Source organism: Octopus bimaculoides, chromosome 1 (genome assembly GCF_046866305.1).
Source record: "Octopus bimaculoides isolate indiv1 chromosome 1, ASM4686630v1, whole genome shotgun sequence".
Lineage (NCBI taxonomy): Eukaryota > Metazoa > Mollusca > Cephalopoda > Octopoda > Octopodidae > Octopus > Octopus bimaculoides.
This window is the reverse complement of record NC_142928.1, coordinates 179,599,876-179,617,119: the sequence shown is the minus strand read 5'-3', so window position 1 is coordinate 179,617,119 and position 17,244 is coordinate 179,599,876. Positions and strand designations below refer to the sequence as shown.

General features: G+C 33.0%; 1 protein-coding gene across 25 annotated transcripts in view; it reads left to right on the top strand.

Moving 5' to 3' along the window:
* Positions 1-17,244, top strand: part of LOC106871676 (zinc finger MIZ domain-containing protein 1) — a 459,684-nt gene that overhangs the window by 270,855 nt on the left and 171,585 nt on the right. For all 25 annotated transcript variants that reach the window (XM_089363061.1, XM_089363006.1, XM_089362974.1 and 22 more), the window contains one exon: positions 12,937-13,042. In XM_089363061.1, the coding sequence (XP_089219187.1) occupies positions 12,937-13,042 (106 nt within the window). The remainder of the gene's footprint in view (positions 1-12,936; positions 13,043-17,244) is intronic.

Sequence of the window (17,244 nt, the reverse complement as noted above, 5' to 3'; positions counted from 1 at the left end):
CACAGAGTCAAATGTAAATGTTGACAGATAAGGATTGCAGCTGTAGCATGTAATATAATTCACATAACTATAAAACTCTGTGGTCTTTCTATTAAACTATGTCAAGTATTTGTAAGTGTTTTGTCTTAAATTTGTGCATGAAAGTTTTAGAATAAATAAATAATTTGTGGATATTGGCATTAAACGAAACAGAACCATGTCTTGAAAATTGCTACGGAAAGACATCCAATCATCCTGTTTAAACTTCAGATAAAGTATATAGGGTGTGTGTGTGTGTGTGTGTGTGTGTGTGTTTTGCACAAATGGTATATGCTTGTGTGTGTGTCTGTGTATGTGTAATTGCATATCTCAGCTAACTGATTTATTTACTTTAAAGCTGATATCACTTGGAGTTTTTGTTTGTTCATGTTGTTTTCCATTCCCTTACCATTGCACATAAAATTTGCTTTCAGAGCATTTAGTTACTATGCTTCTTTTTTCTTTTCTTTTTTTTTTTTTTTTTTCTAATCGCCATGTTTATATGTTTTCCTTCCTTCCAGATGAAACAATCAGTATTTTCAAGTTATGTAATGTTGTTAGGTATCAAGATTATTGCTGCTGGTACTGCAGCTGTACTTATAGGTTGCTATAGCAGCAGTCTATTCATCATTATAATAGCAGTTGGAATCCACCTTCTCAATTTAAATATGTTACTATTTCTGTTGCTATATGGAGAACTAAATTATCATGTCTACCTTGCTTAATTTTTGTCTTTTTCTTTTTTATGTTAAATACTATCTTGATTATAAATGATTATTCCTATATGGTTGGTTTCGTTACAAAAACAATTGATACTGTTACTATTACAGTGTTTTAATGTCGAACATCAAAAGCTTTGTCCGTTTTGTTTTTCTTTCTTTAAGTAAGATGGGGTAGGCCCATAGCCTGTGAAAGCTTTTCATGGATTAGATAAGTAAACAGCTTGGAAGGCAATGGAAACATTGGATCTTAGTCAGTTTGTTGTTGTTTAATAATGTTTACTGTTTTTGTATGATATGAGTTTTCTAGAGATAGTACCTCCTACTGCAGGCTCCACAAATATCGGCTCAGTCTATTGTTAATCAAATAGAAATCTTCCCCACGTGCACTGCCACTCTTTGACTCTTATTTCTCTAAAAGTTCTTTGTCAAAATAATCTTCATCCCTGTTTTGATGAAAAGTAACTTAACAATTCCGCACCCACGGGGACTGTATTCTCTTATATGTGCCAACATGACAAAAAGACAAGTCTTTCGCATGATTTTAAAACTGTGGTTAGCTCACTAATAGCAGCTCTTTTTACATTGACCTGTCTGTCTACCTTCCATTTTTGCAACACTCAGCCTATTCATGCATTGTCAAGAAAATATTGCATACCTGCTGGGGATTTTCTTCATCTTTATACTCATACCCAGCATGTACTTTGAAGTGTGCATGCGCGTACATGTATGTATGCATGTGTGTGTGTGCATGCGTGTGTGTGTGCATGCGTATGCACACATGTTTTGGGCAGACATGGCCAACTCTGTCTGTCTGTCTCTGTCTCTCTCTGTCTTTCTCTCTCTCTACTTTTGTCTATCACAGGTTACATTATCTATCCAATATATCCTTCTTAAAGACAATAAGGTGTAATTGAGGGATATTTGGGTGCTACTCTTAGCAGGCCAAGTAACTACATAGAGGTATTCTTGTGACCTTCCTCCTTCCCTTAGCCCTTACCTATATCAGTTTCAGTTAATGGAGTATGGCCATGGTGGGGCAACAACTTTCACGGTTCATTTTTTTAAAGATAATTATGACATTTGATTCATTTAAAAATCATAACACTTTCTCTGGTCCATATTTTATGAAATTGAGGTGAAATGCAGTTTCATTCATTTTTTTTTTTTTGACATAAAGGGATATAACTCAGATAGGAATGCTGTGAGGTACTCCTCTACAATGCACTGCTTTTATTCATCTTACACCTGTATATGTACAGAGACATGCATGTGTGTTTAAATGTGTATGTTATCTCTGTTTGTTCTTTAATCCCTACACAAAGTGTCCTGGGTGTAGTTTATTGTGGCTCCAGCACTACTGTGGTTTCCTTGTGCCCCACAAGACTGAAAAGTCCTTACTGTTCTATGGTGTCTCTATATGTTGAAGGTAACATGATCAAGAGGGAGTGAACACAGAGGGACCAGGATGAGCAGGTGATAGGAGCAAGAATATAAGTAATAATTGGTATGAGAAAATGGTAAGAGAGGGAATAGGAATGGATGAAATACAGGGCTAGAGCAAGAGTAAGATGGGAGAAATACTGATAGCATAGTGCCTAGGAGAGGGCAAGGAGAGGATGAATGATAGGTTAGTAATAGAGAGAGAGAGAGAATATCAATGAGGCATGAGGTGGAGCAAACAGATGTTAATTTTATCAGGGATATATTGGGTGATAATCTGAAATTGTGGATATATACATATATATGGCCAGGTAACCATGTACCTCCTCTATAGCAAGACACCTGTTTCTGCCTCTGTTCCTCTGTCAAACCTTTCATCATATGACACAATATCCCCTCCTCCAATGACCCCTCTCCTTTTGTGCAAGAACACAGCACATTGTCTGCTCTGGGAATCGAAACCATAATCTCATGACTCTGAGTGCAGCACCCTAACCACTAGCTCACATACCATCACTTTAGAAGAAGAAGAAGAAGAAGTGTGTGAGATAATGTACATCTTAATAATCATTTCTACTATAGGCACAAGACCTGAAATTTTGAGGAGGGAACTGTCAATTACATCGACCCCAGTGTTTCACTGGTACTTATTTTATCAACCCTGGAAGGATGAAAGGCAAAGTCAACCTCAGCAGAACTTGAACTCAAAATGTAAAGAGGAACAAAATGCCGCTAAGCATTTTGCCTGACATGCTAACGATGAGGATTAGGATGTGGCTGAACAAATTTAATCACACAGCAGTGTCTGCCCTCTTTTTTTAAAGTAATCTATATATGTGACCACAACAACCCTTTCTCCTCAAGTCTGAAAAAGTTGAGTGAGTATATGTACTACTGCTGCACTATGATTAATACTCTGGTGTATTTATAGCTGGATGCTGAGCATGTATTACCTTTCATTTTTAAGTTAGTGGTTAGCAAAGAATTCTCCCAAACCATCCTCGAAAAAAGGGTTACATTCCTTTCTTGAGTTTAGCAGCCCAATCAAAGTGAAATAACTTATATCTTTTATTATTGCTATTATTTATTATTAGGATGTAGGATTGGTAAAATTATTTGAGAGCTGGGCAAAATATCTTGTAATATTTAGTTGGCAGAATTATTAGCACACCAGGAAAATGCTTACTGGCATTTCTTCTGAATTTATGTTCTGAGTTCAAATTCCACCTGGGTTGCCTTTGCCTTTCATCCTTTCAGGATCCTTAAAATAAGAACCAGTTGAGCACTGGGATTGATGCAGTCGACTTATCCCCTGCCGGCTGTGCCAAAATTTGAAATCGATATTTAGTTGACAAAATCATTGTCATCATTGCTACTGCTGCCACTGGTTTAGTGTCCACTTAACCATGCTCACATGGATTCAAGAGAGAGTTTTGTTGATGCAGATTTTCAATGGCTAGATGCCCTTCCTATTGCCAACACTCACTTGTTTCCAGGCAAGGTAATATTTCCCTATAACCAGACACTGGAGATTGAAAGTGGATGACAACAATACTCATTTACAAGCATTTTGTGTTGTCAAGGTAAGGATTCAGTGAGTGAATGAGTGAGAGAGAGAGAGAGAGAGAGAGAGAGAGAGAGAGAGAGAGAAACACACACACACACACACACACACACACACACACACACAATAGACTTCTTCCAGTTTCCACCTACCTAATCCACTCACAAGACTTTAGTTACCTTGGAGCTATAGTAGAAGACACTTGCACAAGGTGCCATGCTGTAAGACTGAACAGAAAACCATGTGGTTGAGAAGCAATCTTCTTACCATACACCCACACCTGAGGCATCAACTAGAATTTTCAGCCAAATCAAGAAACAGCACTTTTATTCCGAATATGAATGAAAAACTTAACATTTGGGGAAAAGAAAAGGGAAAAAAATAGAAAAACAAAAATTGAGATTTTTCTTTTCCATTTTGATAAAGTCATTCTAAGATGTGCGATGTAGGCGACCCCTTGCTTTATTGATCAAGCAAAAATAATGAATTAGTTGTTCTTTTTTATTGGAAATAACTAATAATTGAATACTACTATATTTGAATGTCATTTAAAGGTGAGAATATAATTCTCATTTAAATGGATTTTTTTCATATATATATATATATATATATATATATATATATATATATATATATTTTATATATATATAAAAGCAGGAGCTTGTGAGTTTTATCAGAACAAATGAATAAATTTGTTACCAGTCCCTTTAAGGTTAATATTCTATCTGTGCAATGCATTCCAAGTTAATTGGTTGGATCATCTTAACATCTTTCTACCAACTTTAGATTCTGCAGCTTATTCTATCTTTACTCTATTTATTGTATATTTTCTGTCATTTCAAACTCAATCTATAATAACCATTGACACTACTTTCTGCTTTTCTTATGCATTCTCTGCTGCAAACCTTAGGAGATTTTTCCATTTATTTACAACATCTTCCATTAAGAAAAACTCCCTCATCCTCAATGTTTAGGACTATAATCACAGCAGATTTAATAAACTTTAAGTGCAGATTTAGATTTTTGACACTAACGAGACCATTCATGAAACATTACTCGACAACTTTTAAAACTGAAAGGTTCTTTGTTATGTCTTTTTGGAAAACAGGAAAAATAGCTTCAAAAAGGCAGCATTCTTTAGGGTTAGAAATTTTATCATAAATAATACCTCATTTTATCTTCTGGAAATATTGGCATATCTAGGATGTGTCTCATTTTCAAGTTACAAGTTATCAATCTAGAAATTGTAAAACCATTTGACAAATCAGTAAGTTATTATCTTTAGTTCATCAATTTCTTGTGTCCTCATTCTACAATAGTTTGTATTTAATGAAATTTCCTATTTATATCCCTCTAAAAAAAAAAAAAAAAAAAAAGGATCAAAGGAAGGTCCTTCCCAGGCCATAGGCTTATAAGACTGGTTTCCCAGATTCTCTGGTGTATATATTCCCTATCTGGAGGAGACACCAGTCTGTCATAGGATCACTCATTTTTGTCAGTTGAGTGGACTGGAGAAACATGAAACAGAGTGTTATTCTCAAGAACAAAATGCATCCCCCCCACCAGGAATCAAAACCACAATCTTATGATCATGAGTGCAGCACCCTAACCACTAAACCATAATTCTTTATGTTTACATCCCTACCTTGATTAAAATACTTCACTACACTCAAGATTTCTATATATCATGACATTATCACTTTTCTGAAGCCTCACATGAAAAAAAAAAAAAAAAAAAAAAAAAATAACGTTCTGTCTTTATTCAAAAGAACCATATAATTTTAGAATTTTCCTTTTCTATCATCTCATTCTTCAAAATATTACTGACTCCACCTTTCCATCCTATGAATTATATAATTTTTAAATTACATTTTTTTATTTTTATTGAAAACAACATATTTTAATGGATGTCATATTCTAAAGCTTGGATGTTTTAGCAGTTTGAAATTTATTTGTAAATAAATTTATATATATAAAATGTTATGCTACTCCATAAAGAGAGCATAAGATCAGTGTTGCTGTCATTCAAGGGTTTATGAAAAGCGAAAATAATACTGTAAATATAATTATAAATCCAATACCACTTTTAGTCTCAAGAATTTTATACAGAAAGTAAGAGCTTTATTTTGTTAGTTTCTAGTTAGAAATTTGAGGTTAAATTTAGAAAGTTAAATTTCTTACTTTGTAATTAACTTGCGTATTTTTAGATTGTTAGCATTATCGTTCAATTTCTCTTTTTTCTCTGTCTTGCTAGCAACAACTACCTTATTTGATTTCTGTAACCGTAGATTTGTGAAATTATTGTTAACAATGCAAACTTATGTATCTGCATCACCACTTTATCATATATTTAATATATTAATATTAAATATTATCCTACTTCTATGATTATTAATATAAAAATTTACTTTTGAGGTTTTCATCATTTGTTTTCTTCAAATCATACCACTGTGTTTATAGAAAGTAAGTGATGTATGTGTGCATATATGTGTATGTGTGTTATTATAACTGATGTATATATTGTATTATCCACTTAATTCAAATAATTTCAATCTTTTGAGCTGGTGTTTTGGTCTGAGTCCTTCTGTCTACATTTCACATTCCTGTTTTATGTAGCACATTAATAGGAAACAGTTCAATAAAAGAATCTTATGATACAAGAGATTCCCTTACTCAGTCAGGTTTACTAGTAAATTTTTTTCCTGAGCGAAGGCATTTTCTAAATTCCAAACATGTCTTTTTGTTCTTTCTATGATAAGAATCAGATAATTTGTATTTAAAGATTGGCAAAGATATTTGGTATTTGATTTAACTATTATGAATTTCAGAACTAGCATAAACAAAAGTAGAATTTAGATAAATTTTTGAATGTTAATTTATTCATATTCCAGGGCAACACATAACCTTGATGTTTTCTTACTCTTGTCTTAATATTTTCACTACATATTCACAATATATATTTTCACTATAGGATAAATTCATTTTTTCCCCCTTCTGTTATTCATGCTGCCGTTTTGATGAAATTCCTTTATTAAAAAAGAAAAAAAAAGTGGAGTGGAAAGAAAATGTTTTCGTCATAACATTTCAATCTCAGATTTTCTAACCAATGTTAAATGCCCTACAGTAAAAATCAACTTCCTAATAGGGTTTCAATTTCAGATTGTAGCATTTTCACTTCGGTGGTATTGCAAATGTCCTTAATAGATGTGAATATTGTATTATCTCATTTTTCCTGACATGCAATGGGAGGAAAAAATGAGATAGTACAACAAATGAGGCTTTGTTTAAGTAAAAAAAAAAAGAAAAATCAATAATTTAACAATGAATAGTTAAACCAATTTCATTTTTCAGTTAAAATTACTTGTCTTCAAGCTTTGAAATCCATCCCTTTGTTGAATTCATGACATAATTGTATGACATTATTGCAATGATTCTTTTTTTTTTTCCCTTTATCACTGACTGATTTAACTGTGCATTGTATAGGAGTTATGCTACTGTTATTGGCTAGGAGCTACAATTCATTGTTTAAAGACAACTGACTTGACAATCAAGCAATGCTGATTTTCTAAGCTTAAAAAAAAAAATTTTTTTAAAATCAGTAATTGTTACTCATGTGTGAATAAGTAACGATTATAGTTCACAATCTATGACTATAAATTTTAAAGTTTAACATTTGTCTATATATATATATATATATATATATATATATATATATATATATATATATATATAAAAATGAATGAAATTAAGACAAACTATCTGGTAGAGAATATTAAGAAGCCAGAGATGATTATGAATGTAGGCAGGAAGCCACTAGAGTTGGTTGAGGACTTCCTGTATCTGGGAGCAAAGATTGGGAACACAGAAGATGATATGGTTGAGAAGAAGAGTAAAGCCTGGGTGGCATGGCACAGTTTGAGATGTGTATAGAAGTTGGACCTTCATAAAGTCCTGAAGACCCATCTCTTCGTTGCTGCAGTGGAGTCTGTGCTGTTGTACGGGTCTGAGACATGGACACTGATCAAGAAACTCACTCAGATGGTGGATGGGTGCTACACGAGAGTGCTGAGGATGGCTCTGAACATTAATCATTATACACTGAGGATGAAGGACTCAGAGTTGTACGAGAGCCTCCCAATAGTTAGATCGAAAATAACACAGAGGAGACTGACGTCAGCTGGACATGCTCACTGTAATTCAGAGTTGATACTGCACTCAGTGCTCCTGTGGGAGCACCTACACAGACACACTAAAAGAGGGAGGCTGAGAATGACAAATGTTGATGCCCTAAGGACAGATACTGGTCTCTGGGAGACACAGGACATGGTAGCGATGATGAGGGGCAAAGACTGCTGGTGAGAACTCGTCCATGGATCTCAGGAATTTTGCCTGCCCTAGATTATATATATATATATATCATCATCATCATCATCATCGTTTAACGTCCGCTTTCCATGCTAGCATGGGTTGGACGATTTGACTGAGGACTGGTGAAACCGGATGGCAACACCAGGCTCCAGTCTGATTTGGCAGAGTTTCTACAGCTGGATGCCCTTCCTAACGCCAACCACTCAGAGAGTGTAGTGGGTGCTTTTACGTGTCACCCGCACGAAAACGGCCACGCTCGAAATGGTGTCTTTTATGTGCCACCCGCACAAGCCAGTCCAGGGGCACTGGCAACGATCTCGCTCGAAAATCCTACAGGAGCCAGTCAGGCGGTACTGGCAACAATTTATTGATATATTTAATTTAAGGTAAATTTTTTTTTTTAAATGGTCTAAAGTGTAATCATTTAACTCCCGCCAATTGCTTTCGTTTACCTAATGTGAATATTTCAGATATATTGTACAAGGGACACTGCTTAGTGGTGGAACTCTTTGATAGTTTCTTTCTCCAAGACAAACTAAATATTTGTTTATTTGCTGCAATGTTAGGGTATGTAGAGGTTCAATATGTGAGTGATTTAGGTTCTTGAACTTTTACTTGTATCACCAATGCTTCATATATGAAGATCTTCTGTTTGCACTTGGTTTATTTTACCCCTGTTTACATAGTCCAGTCACTTAATTTTTAACATTATCCTTCAGCAGATTTATGAAGAGAGAGATAGAGAGAGCGCACGTGTGTGTGTGTGTGTGTGTTACTGCTCCACACCTTGAAAACACATTCTTTGTTACAGTCATTAGTTAAATATAACAGGTATGCCAAAGAATCCACCTGTCTATCCACATTTCCTTGTTCCAGACCATTTATTGCTGCACTAACTTTAAATTTCAATTATTCTCCAACAAATGTTAGCTAGTTTAGTTGGCAGAATTGACTGGTTGAAATATTGGCTTGAGCAAAACACTTAAATGCTCTCTAACTCGGCTCTCCCAGTTGTAAATAGATACTGCAAACAAGCAGAAACCTGGAGTAACAGAACTTTGTATGTAACACTAACAAGTGTTTTATGTAACTTACATTATTGATTTCAACTCCTCCAGTGGAGAAGGCAATAAGATGCTGCTCTAATACTTGTCTATAGATCAGATCGCTATTAGATCTTAATTTTTCTATTTGGTTTAAGTTTTTGTTTTAGATTGAGGGTCTGTTATTGATGAATAATGTAACCATCGCACATTAAACTCATACCTGTAACTGCCAGTGGGAATTTGTTCCTCAATTCTGAGTGATTCATCAATCATGACTTTCTAAACATTTCCAGTCACCCTTGAAACAGCATAGAAAGTTTTAAACTCAAGCAAAACTTAAAACTTCAAAACAATCTTTTATCAGTCTTAGTATTTGTTTGCTGTTCTTTAAAGAAATAGTTAAAAGTTATGACTTGTCTTTATCCTGTGACTCTTGTCTTACTGTTGTCGTTACCCTACAAAGGATGTTTGCTCTCCTGTATTATTTACTTTGTATCTATTTTCAGACTTAAACTATATCAATGTGTCCAAACTTTGTTTATCCCTTTAGCATTTAGATTAGTCTGTCAAATGTAATGCTTATATATTCACATCATTTTGAATGAATAATGCATTATCGCAAAGGTTTGAGATTTCAATGCTGTGATTGTTTATTTTTTGAATGACATTTTCAGGTTGGTATGAGAGGCTGGATATGGTCATTTTAAATGTTAAAGGGTTATATTTTCTTTATACAGAATTGACTATCCATTTATATACTCTAAGATGTTTTCTCAGTTCCTGTGGTTTATACTTATGCATTGCGACATTAAATGTAATTTAACCTTGAATTAAGTTCATTCTAATGGATACGATATTTTATTCACTATTAAATTATTTGCTCTTATTCTTTAAATTAAAAATTTTAATTGATATGTATTTATATACTGTTAAACATTCGAGATAACTGATGATCCCGTTTTAAGTCATGGTAATTTGTCAGGATATCAAAAAGGCTTTTGTTTGGGAATATACTAAGTATATCTAATTTATTATTTCACAGACTACTATATTATAAAGATTTCTATTCTAATTGAATAAAAGCATTTTACTAATTAAACATTGTCATAGTTGTTATTATTTCTAATAGTACAAAAAAGAGCAAATGATTCTAAAATAGCTTTATCTAAGCAGTTACTTGATAAAATCTTTCAGATAAATCACATGGTTATTACTTTTATATTAATATTCGCATAGTTTTCAAGTGCAATAAAAAGCCTGTTGATTTTTTTCTTTTGAAAAATTTAAGTCAAAGCAAACAAAAGATTGAAGTCCTTCAACAAGTCCTTCTTGTTTCTTGTTTCACTGGTGAAATATTTTAGAACACACTTAACTTTTTTAATCTAGTATATCCACGTGTGTGTGTATGTCTATATATTTACCTATATGCATAATATCCATAAAGAATAATAAGAATGGAAAGTACATTATCAGTGTGGGATTTATTTTTGTATCATTAATTTAAGATTATTAGCATTAGTTGTAGCTTGTCTTTTGTTTGGTAAATTTTTTTTCTTCTTTTTCTTTTTTCTTTTTTTGCAAGTCATTTTACTGTTCTAGATCCACCAAAAGTGTGTTCACTAAACTAAGTCAGTGACAAAATAGGAAGGTGACCTTAGAACAAAAGCTATTTCTGTGGTCACTCATTACCTCTCTACCACTACTGCTACCAAAACAAACTTTGTTACTTTTTTTTCTTCCTGTTAAACTGTTTACTTTGATATTCTAAGCTGCCTACAAGCCTACCTACCTGCTATAGTTATGATAATTAACTCTGGAAACTAACACCATAGTTGAAACTTGTCAAGTCTTGTTCTAAAGAGAATTTCAGTATTGATGTAATGTTCCTCTCTAATTCTCCTATCATTGTTGGTTAGAGACAGGTATTTGAAATTAATTCTTATTCAACAAAAGTAACAAGAATTAATTCTTAAATGCTATATATTTAATGTTACGATTTATAATAGAAAAGGTTAATTTAATATTTTCAGTTGATGTTAATTTACTTAAATCACTCACCCATTTATTAAGGAAATGGAATAAAGTTAGATACTTTAGTGAAAAAAAAAACTGAAATAAAAGCCTCTATGCTTTCTATTTGTTTACCCCCCCCCCCAAAAAAAAAACAACAACCCTAAAACAGCAAACAAATATCATCTCTTAAAATGAGTGTTAGTGATACTTGTAAACTTAAGTCAGTAGTAGTGATAGAAGATTGAAAGATGGACATGTTGATATTCTAACAAGACGAATGTTTATAAAAATGACAAAATATTTAACCAAGTCACATTAAGTTTTCTGTTTATTTTTAACTTTCAGTCTAAATAAGTGTAGTGACAATTATTAAGATATGTGGGGATTGACTTGTTAAAGTAAACTGCTGTTTTTTTGGAAATGTTTTGGAGGTTGAATGGCTAAAACTACTAGCCCCAAAGTTGTTGGTTCAAATTCTAAGCACAGCTCAACACTTTATTTATTTATTTATTTATTTCAGTTAACCAAAATAAAAGAGATCCACCCCCCCCCTAAAGTTGTTTATATGCATGGTATTCTTTAACTTGTTGTTAGATCACATTTTATATTGCTTATAATTTACAAAGAAAATAGTGCACTCCAGAGTTGATATATTACCTATGAAGGTGCATAGCTCAGTGGTTAGAGCATTGGGTTCGCAATCATGAGGCAGAGAGTTGGGTTCCCGGACTGGGCTGCGTGTTGTGTTCTTGAGTAAGACACTTTATTTCATGTTGCTCCAGTTCACTCAGCTGCAGAAATGAGTTGCGACATCACACGTGCCAAGCTGTATCGGCCTTTGCCTTTCCCTTGGATAACATCAGTGACATGGAGAGGGAAGGCTGGTATGTATGTATGAGTGACTGCCAGGACTTGTAACTTTCTAGCTGTAATCTCATGGACGTTCATGACCGAAGGGTGTCTTCACCTTTACCTAGGTGCTGTGATTTTGTGTTGGCCTCTTAACTTTACCAAAATTTTTTCTGGAAACCTAAATAGATATTTCAATGCAAGTCTTTTCACAACTGAACTACTTTTAGAAGATGACGATTTTTAACAATTTCCCATGCAATGGGAAATTATTTTGTGTGCACACATGCATACATGAATGTTAACATTTCTGTGTCTTTGCATGAGGACACCTGAATTAAAAATAAGGATGTTGTGTTTACATTCTCTGTGGACAATATATTCTGCACTTTTGAACACTGGTGTAATAAAAAAAAAAAAGACCTTTACTTGGAAAATAGTCATGGGTTAGCAACAGGGATGGCATCCAGGTGTAAAACAATTCCTTGAATAAGTCAATATAAACCAGCATGAAAAGCAGGTTTAAAATGAACAAACATATATGTGGTGGTGTTAAAAAGTTCCTGGCTTTGGGTAAAAGGAAATACAAGAGGATCAGTTAATTACGACTTTATTGAACATATTCCCCTCTCAGATTCACTCATTTGTTGCAGCAGTCTTCCAGTTTTTCTAAGCCCTGTAAAATAACTCGGAATGTTGGGTCTCCAACCAGGCCTTTTGCGATACCCTTAAAGCCAGGAACTTTTCAGCACCCCTAGTATATCTGGCTGTCTGCTGCACATACATGCATGTGTGTGTAAATTTTATCATATTCTAAAACTGTTTTATTTTCCTAATAGTAATGTAAATTTAGTAAATTCATAAAAATGCTTTGATTTAATCAAGTTTTTTCTTTCTTTTTTTCTCATTTGTTTAGGTTGTTAGCCGTGTTGCTCCACGACCTGGCTACGACCTGGAGCTGGGCTATAGACTGCTAGCAGTTTGTGCTGCACATCGAGACAAATTTACCCCAAAATCTGCTGGTGAGTAAATTTCTATTTAAATTTTAATCAATAATTCTTTTTCAAGAAAGAAATTTGAATTTAAAAAAAGAAGGAAAAAGAAAAAACATTTTCTGTAAAAATTCAATTTCATTTGTTGAAATTATTTGTTTTGAAGAGGTTTTATTTGATTAAATTTGTTTTTGTCAAAATCTATTGACAGCCTTAATAATTGAAAGCAAATATTAGAGAAATTAAGACATGGAAACAAACATAAATAAAATATTAGCATGATTAATACATTGAAGGTTAATATCTAATTGTCTATATCTGATAGAAGTTGTAACTCATTATCTTTCAACAAAATATGCTGTTGCTTGTTGTTGATTTGAAGCTTCATTAACTTAGTACAAAAAATATTTATAATAAAGCAAGGAGATTTTGAACTTGTAAATAACTTTCAAGTTCTTTCTGATCAACATAGTTTTCCGTTTTTCTTTCCTTTTTTTAAGTCAAAGCTGCCCTTGTTTCATGTCTTTCTATCATTGTGAAATTACACCATTCCTACTCAAAATGCATGTGCATATCATGCATCTGTATGTTTGTGAGTATGCATGTGTATTAATGTTTGCTACGTTTATATTACATATATGCACATGAGTGTGTGTGTGTGTGTGTGTGTGTGTGTGTGTGTGTGTGTGTGTGTTTGTGTGTTTTTGCATTTTTGTGTGTGACTAAATGATTAAAATGCACTTTTTGCAGTCATGAGATTCCAGGTTTCATTCCATTCTGTGGCATCTTAGGCAAGTGTCTATCACCATTGCCCCAAGTCAGCCTAAACCTTGTGAATGAAATTAGGTGGATGGCAACTCTGAAAGCTTGCCATATGGACTTTACCTGTAATCCAAAAGGGTGATCCTTGCCACATGCTGTGGTCATACTTATTCAGACTAAGGATCGCCTTTAGAGTACAAGTATCTCTGGAATACTCATCTGCTTTGGTAATTTGTTTCATCAGACAACTGGAATAACATTGAAGAAAGTCATCTATATACATATAAATATGTATGTGTGTGTATATATATATATATATATGTTTATATACATACTTGGTGTGTGTGTGTATAAATAAATAAAAACATGTTTATATACATGTGTGTTGTAATATATGTATATGTGTGTATGTATGTATATATGTATATGTGAAACTACATTTGGGTATACATACATTTATTCATTCTTATGGAGGCTTAATATCTACCTGGATGAATAGAGTGTAATTGTGCTTTGCTTCAACAACGCACATGAAAACAAATCTCCATCATGCATTTTGTTGGTTTTTATTTATTCTATATGCTTCCGGATAACCTTTCAATTCCAGTGAACTTAAATTTGATATTTTATCTCGCAGCCATCCCCTCATGTCATATCAATGTTTTGAATACAATGTGTTAAAGATCATTGCTTATATTTGTGGAAATTAAGTTTTGAATATGTCTCTAATTCAATAAGTAAGAATATCATGAGATTTTATCAGAAGTAGAAGCAGTCCTGTATGTTTGCTATGTAAGACATTTCTTCATCTTTTTCATTTTTTCTCTTTTTCCCTCAATATTTCTCCTTATGTGTAAGAGAAGAATGGGTGTTTAAGTATTTAGCATGTTATGTTGCACCATATTTATGATTAGTTCGTTATTTTATGTAAAATTTGTGATAACACTAGGGTCTAATATTATATGATATTCTTGAAAATTTTCAATTTAAAGTTATTTGGAGGATTCAGATGTTATGCTGTTTTGTATATATTTTGTATATATTAGATTGTATACAAACTGTCAGTGAAAAATATTTTGTAACTTTTTGGAATCATATTAAATAAGAACAATTTCAAAGTAAATATAGAAAATTATGCAAAATTATCTTGTGCTAGAGTTTGCCCATGTTAAAATGTTTTAAGATGCTGTGTCAAGAGATTTTCAGTTTCTGAATTTAATGATATAGTGTTTGTGATTTAAGTAACTTTCATTATGCAGACATGTATGATGCGAAAAGCACTTCAAAGAGTGTCTTTGAGCATTTATGATATGAATAAGGACAGTGTAAACAAAAATAAACAAGAGATTGTTGACAGTGTAAAATACTTGTAGTTTCACTTGGTTGGTCAGGCTGATAGGCTGAAGATGCAGAATCTTCAGAAACATCAGTAACGTAAAGAAAATACTTTTTCTTTTTTTTTAATATGCAAATTAATTCTATGAGAGATATTTCTTCTAGCTCTCTCTCTCTTTTTTTTTTTACTTTGAATTTCATCTGTATCTTAGAATAAAATATCTAATGTTTGAATGTTTTACTGTAGATAATAACTCAGGTTAAAGCACTATGATGTCATTTTTTTTGATTCAGCAAAACAAATACACACACACACACACACACACACACACACACACACACACACTTAGTAGTTTTTTTTTTTTACATAACTTACTCATGCTCAGTAAATTGAAATGTAGCCGTTTCCTGATTGTAAACTTGCTGTTCTTGTTCTACAGATTATTAATTTACTGTATCATAATGAAATCTGTAACCATAAATTAGTTGAAACAAAATTTCTACTTGAACTTCAAGAAAAGATACTTAACATTTTGTTGTTGGTAATGTTGCTATACTTGAATTATAAGGGTATTTATTGTCCCTTAAACCCTGGCAATGGCTTTTCAGGCTGTAAAATTTGGGAAGATGTATGAGAGAATGAGGCAGTTCATACAGATTTTGAAATTTTGGAGGTTAGTATTTAGCGCGAATATAAGATAGTGAGAAAGAAAATTTTCCAGAAAGAAGATTTTCAGAATGAAACTTCATATATAGGTGCAGAAGTGACTGTGTGGTAAGAAGCTTGCTAACCAACCACATAGTTCTGGGCAAACCCCCACTGTGTAGCACCTTAGGCAAGTGTCTTCTATTATAACCTTGAGCCTTGTGAATGGATTTGGCAGATGGAAACTGAAAGAAGTCTGTTGTGTGTGCACGCATGAGCACACATGCATGCACACACACGTGTACATATACATATATATGTTTGCGTTTGTGTGCATATTTGTGTTTGTCTTCCATCACTGCATATATGCATGTGTATTTATTTCTGTGTCCCCCAACCGCTGCTTGACAACTGGTGTTAGTTTGTTTATGTTTCCTAAACTTAGTGGTTTCCCAAAACAGACTGATAGAATAAGAAATAGGATTGATTTACTTGATTAAACCGTTGAAGGCCATACCCCAACATGGCTGCAGTCCAAGGACTGAAACAAGTAAATGATAAAAAGATAAATCCCAATGAACTTTCAAGGACAAATGCTTAGCTTCAGTTTAATTGCATAAAACTGACAAGATAAATCTCCCATTGGATAGGATGCCCGTCTAGTACAAGTAACAGTTCCAAATGATAGGTATTAACCTATACTCAACAACGAGATGAACTGAGGCAGCATAGAATGTAGTGTTCTGCCTAGAAACATGATAAAACATCTGAAATGGATTTGAATTGAAAACTTATGAGCAGAGCGTCTAATACTTTATCAGCTATTTTGTGTCTGCTTTTGAATAGTATCTAATTTGCTTGTTAACATGCTGGAGAAAAATTACATGAGTGGTTAATTATGGTTAAAAATGAAAACAGATCTATTTGTTTGATTTGTATGTTTTGAAAAGAAAAAAAGATATTAGAAAATGAATTGAAAACAATTAAAATCCTATTTAACAAAAGGTTATCATTATGTTAACTTGTTTCAAAATTACCATGGTTTTTATTATTTTTCTAATATAATCCTACATAAATGCTTTGCTTGTATTGTGTGCAACTGAATATGTATGGATGGTTCATGTACTTCAATCGTATTTTATTAATCTAGTTTAATCTCTTTTTATTTCTGTGGCCTAACAAACAACCTATGGCTCATGCTCTCCCTGTAGTGCACAGGATTTAAAAATGTGATTTCAATAACTATGCTGTTTTTGATAATGCTAGAATGATGACAGTCTGTTAACTCTTTTGTTTCCATTTTTCTGTTGAAATATAGTCTTTGTTTCAATTAATTTTGAAAATAACAAAGTATTTATTAAAATAAATAACATTCTCAGTATTAAACCAGTGTTTGGAACATAAATTGGCATGAATTTTTTTTTAATAGATAATTTTAAGTAAGGCTCATTTTAAAACAGGGAATGTGTATCATAGAAGTAAGGGTAGT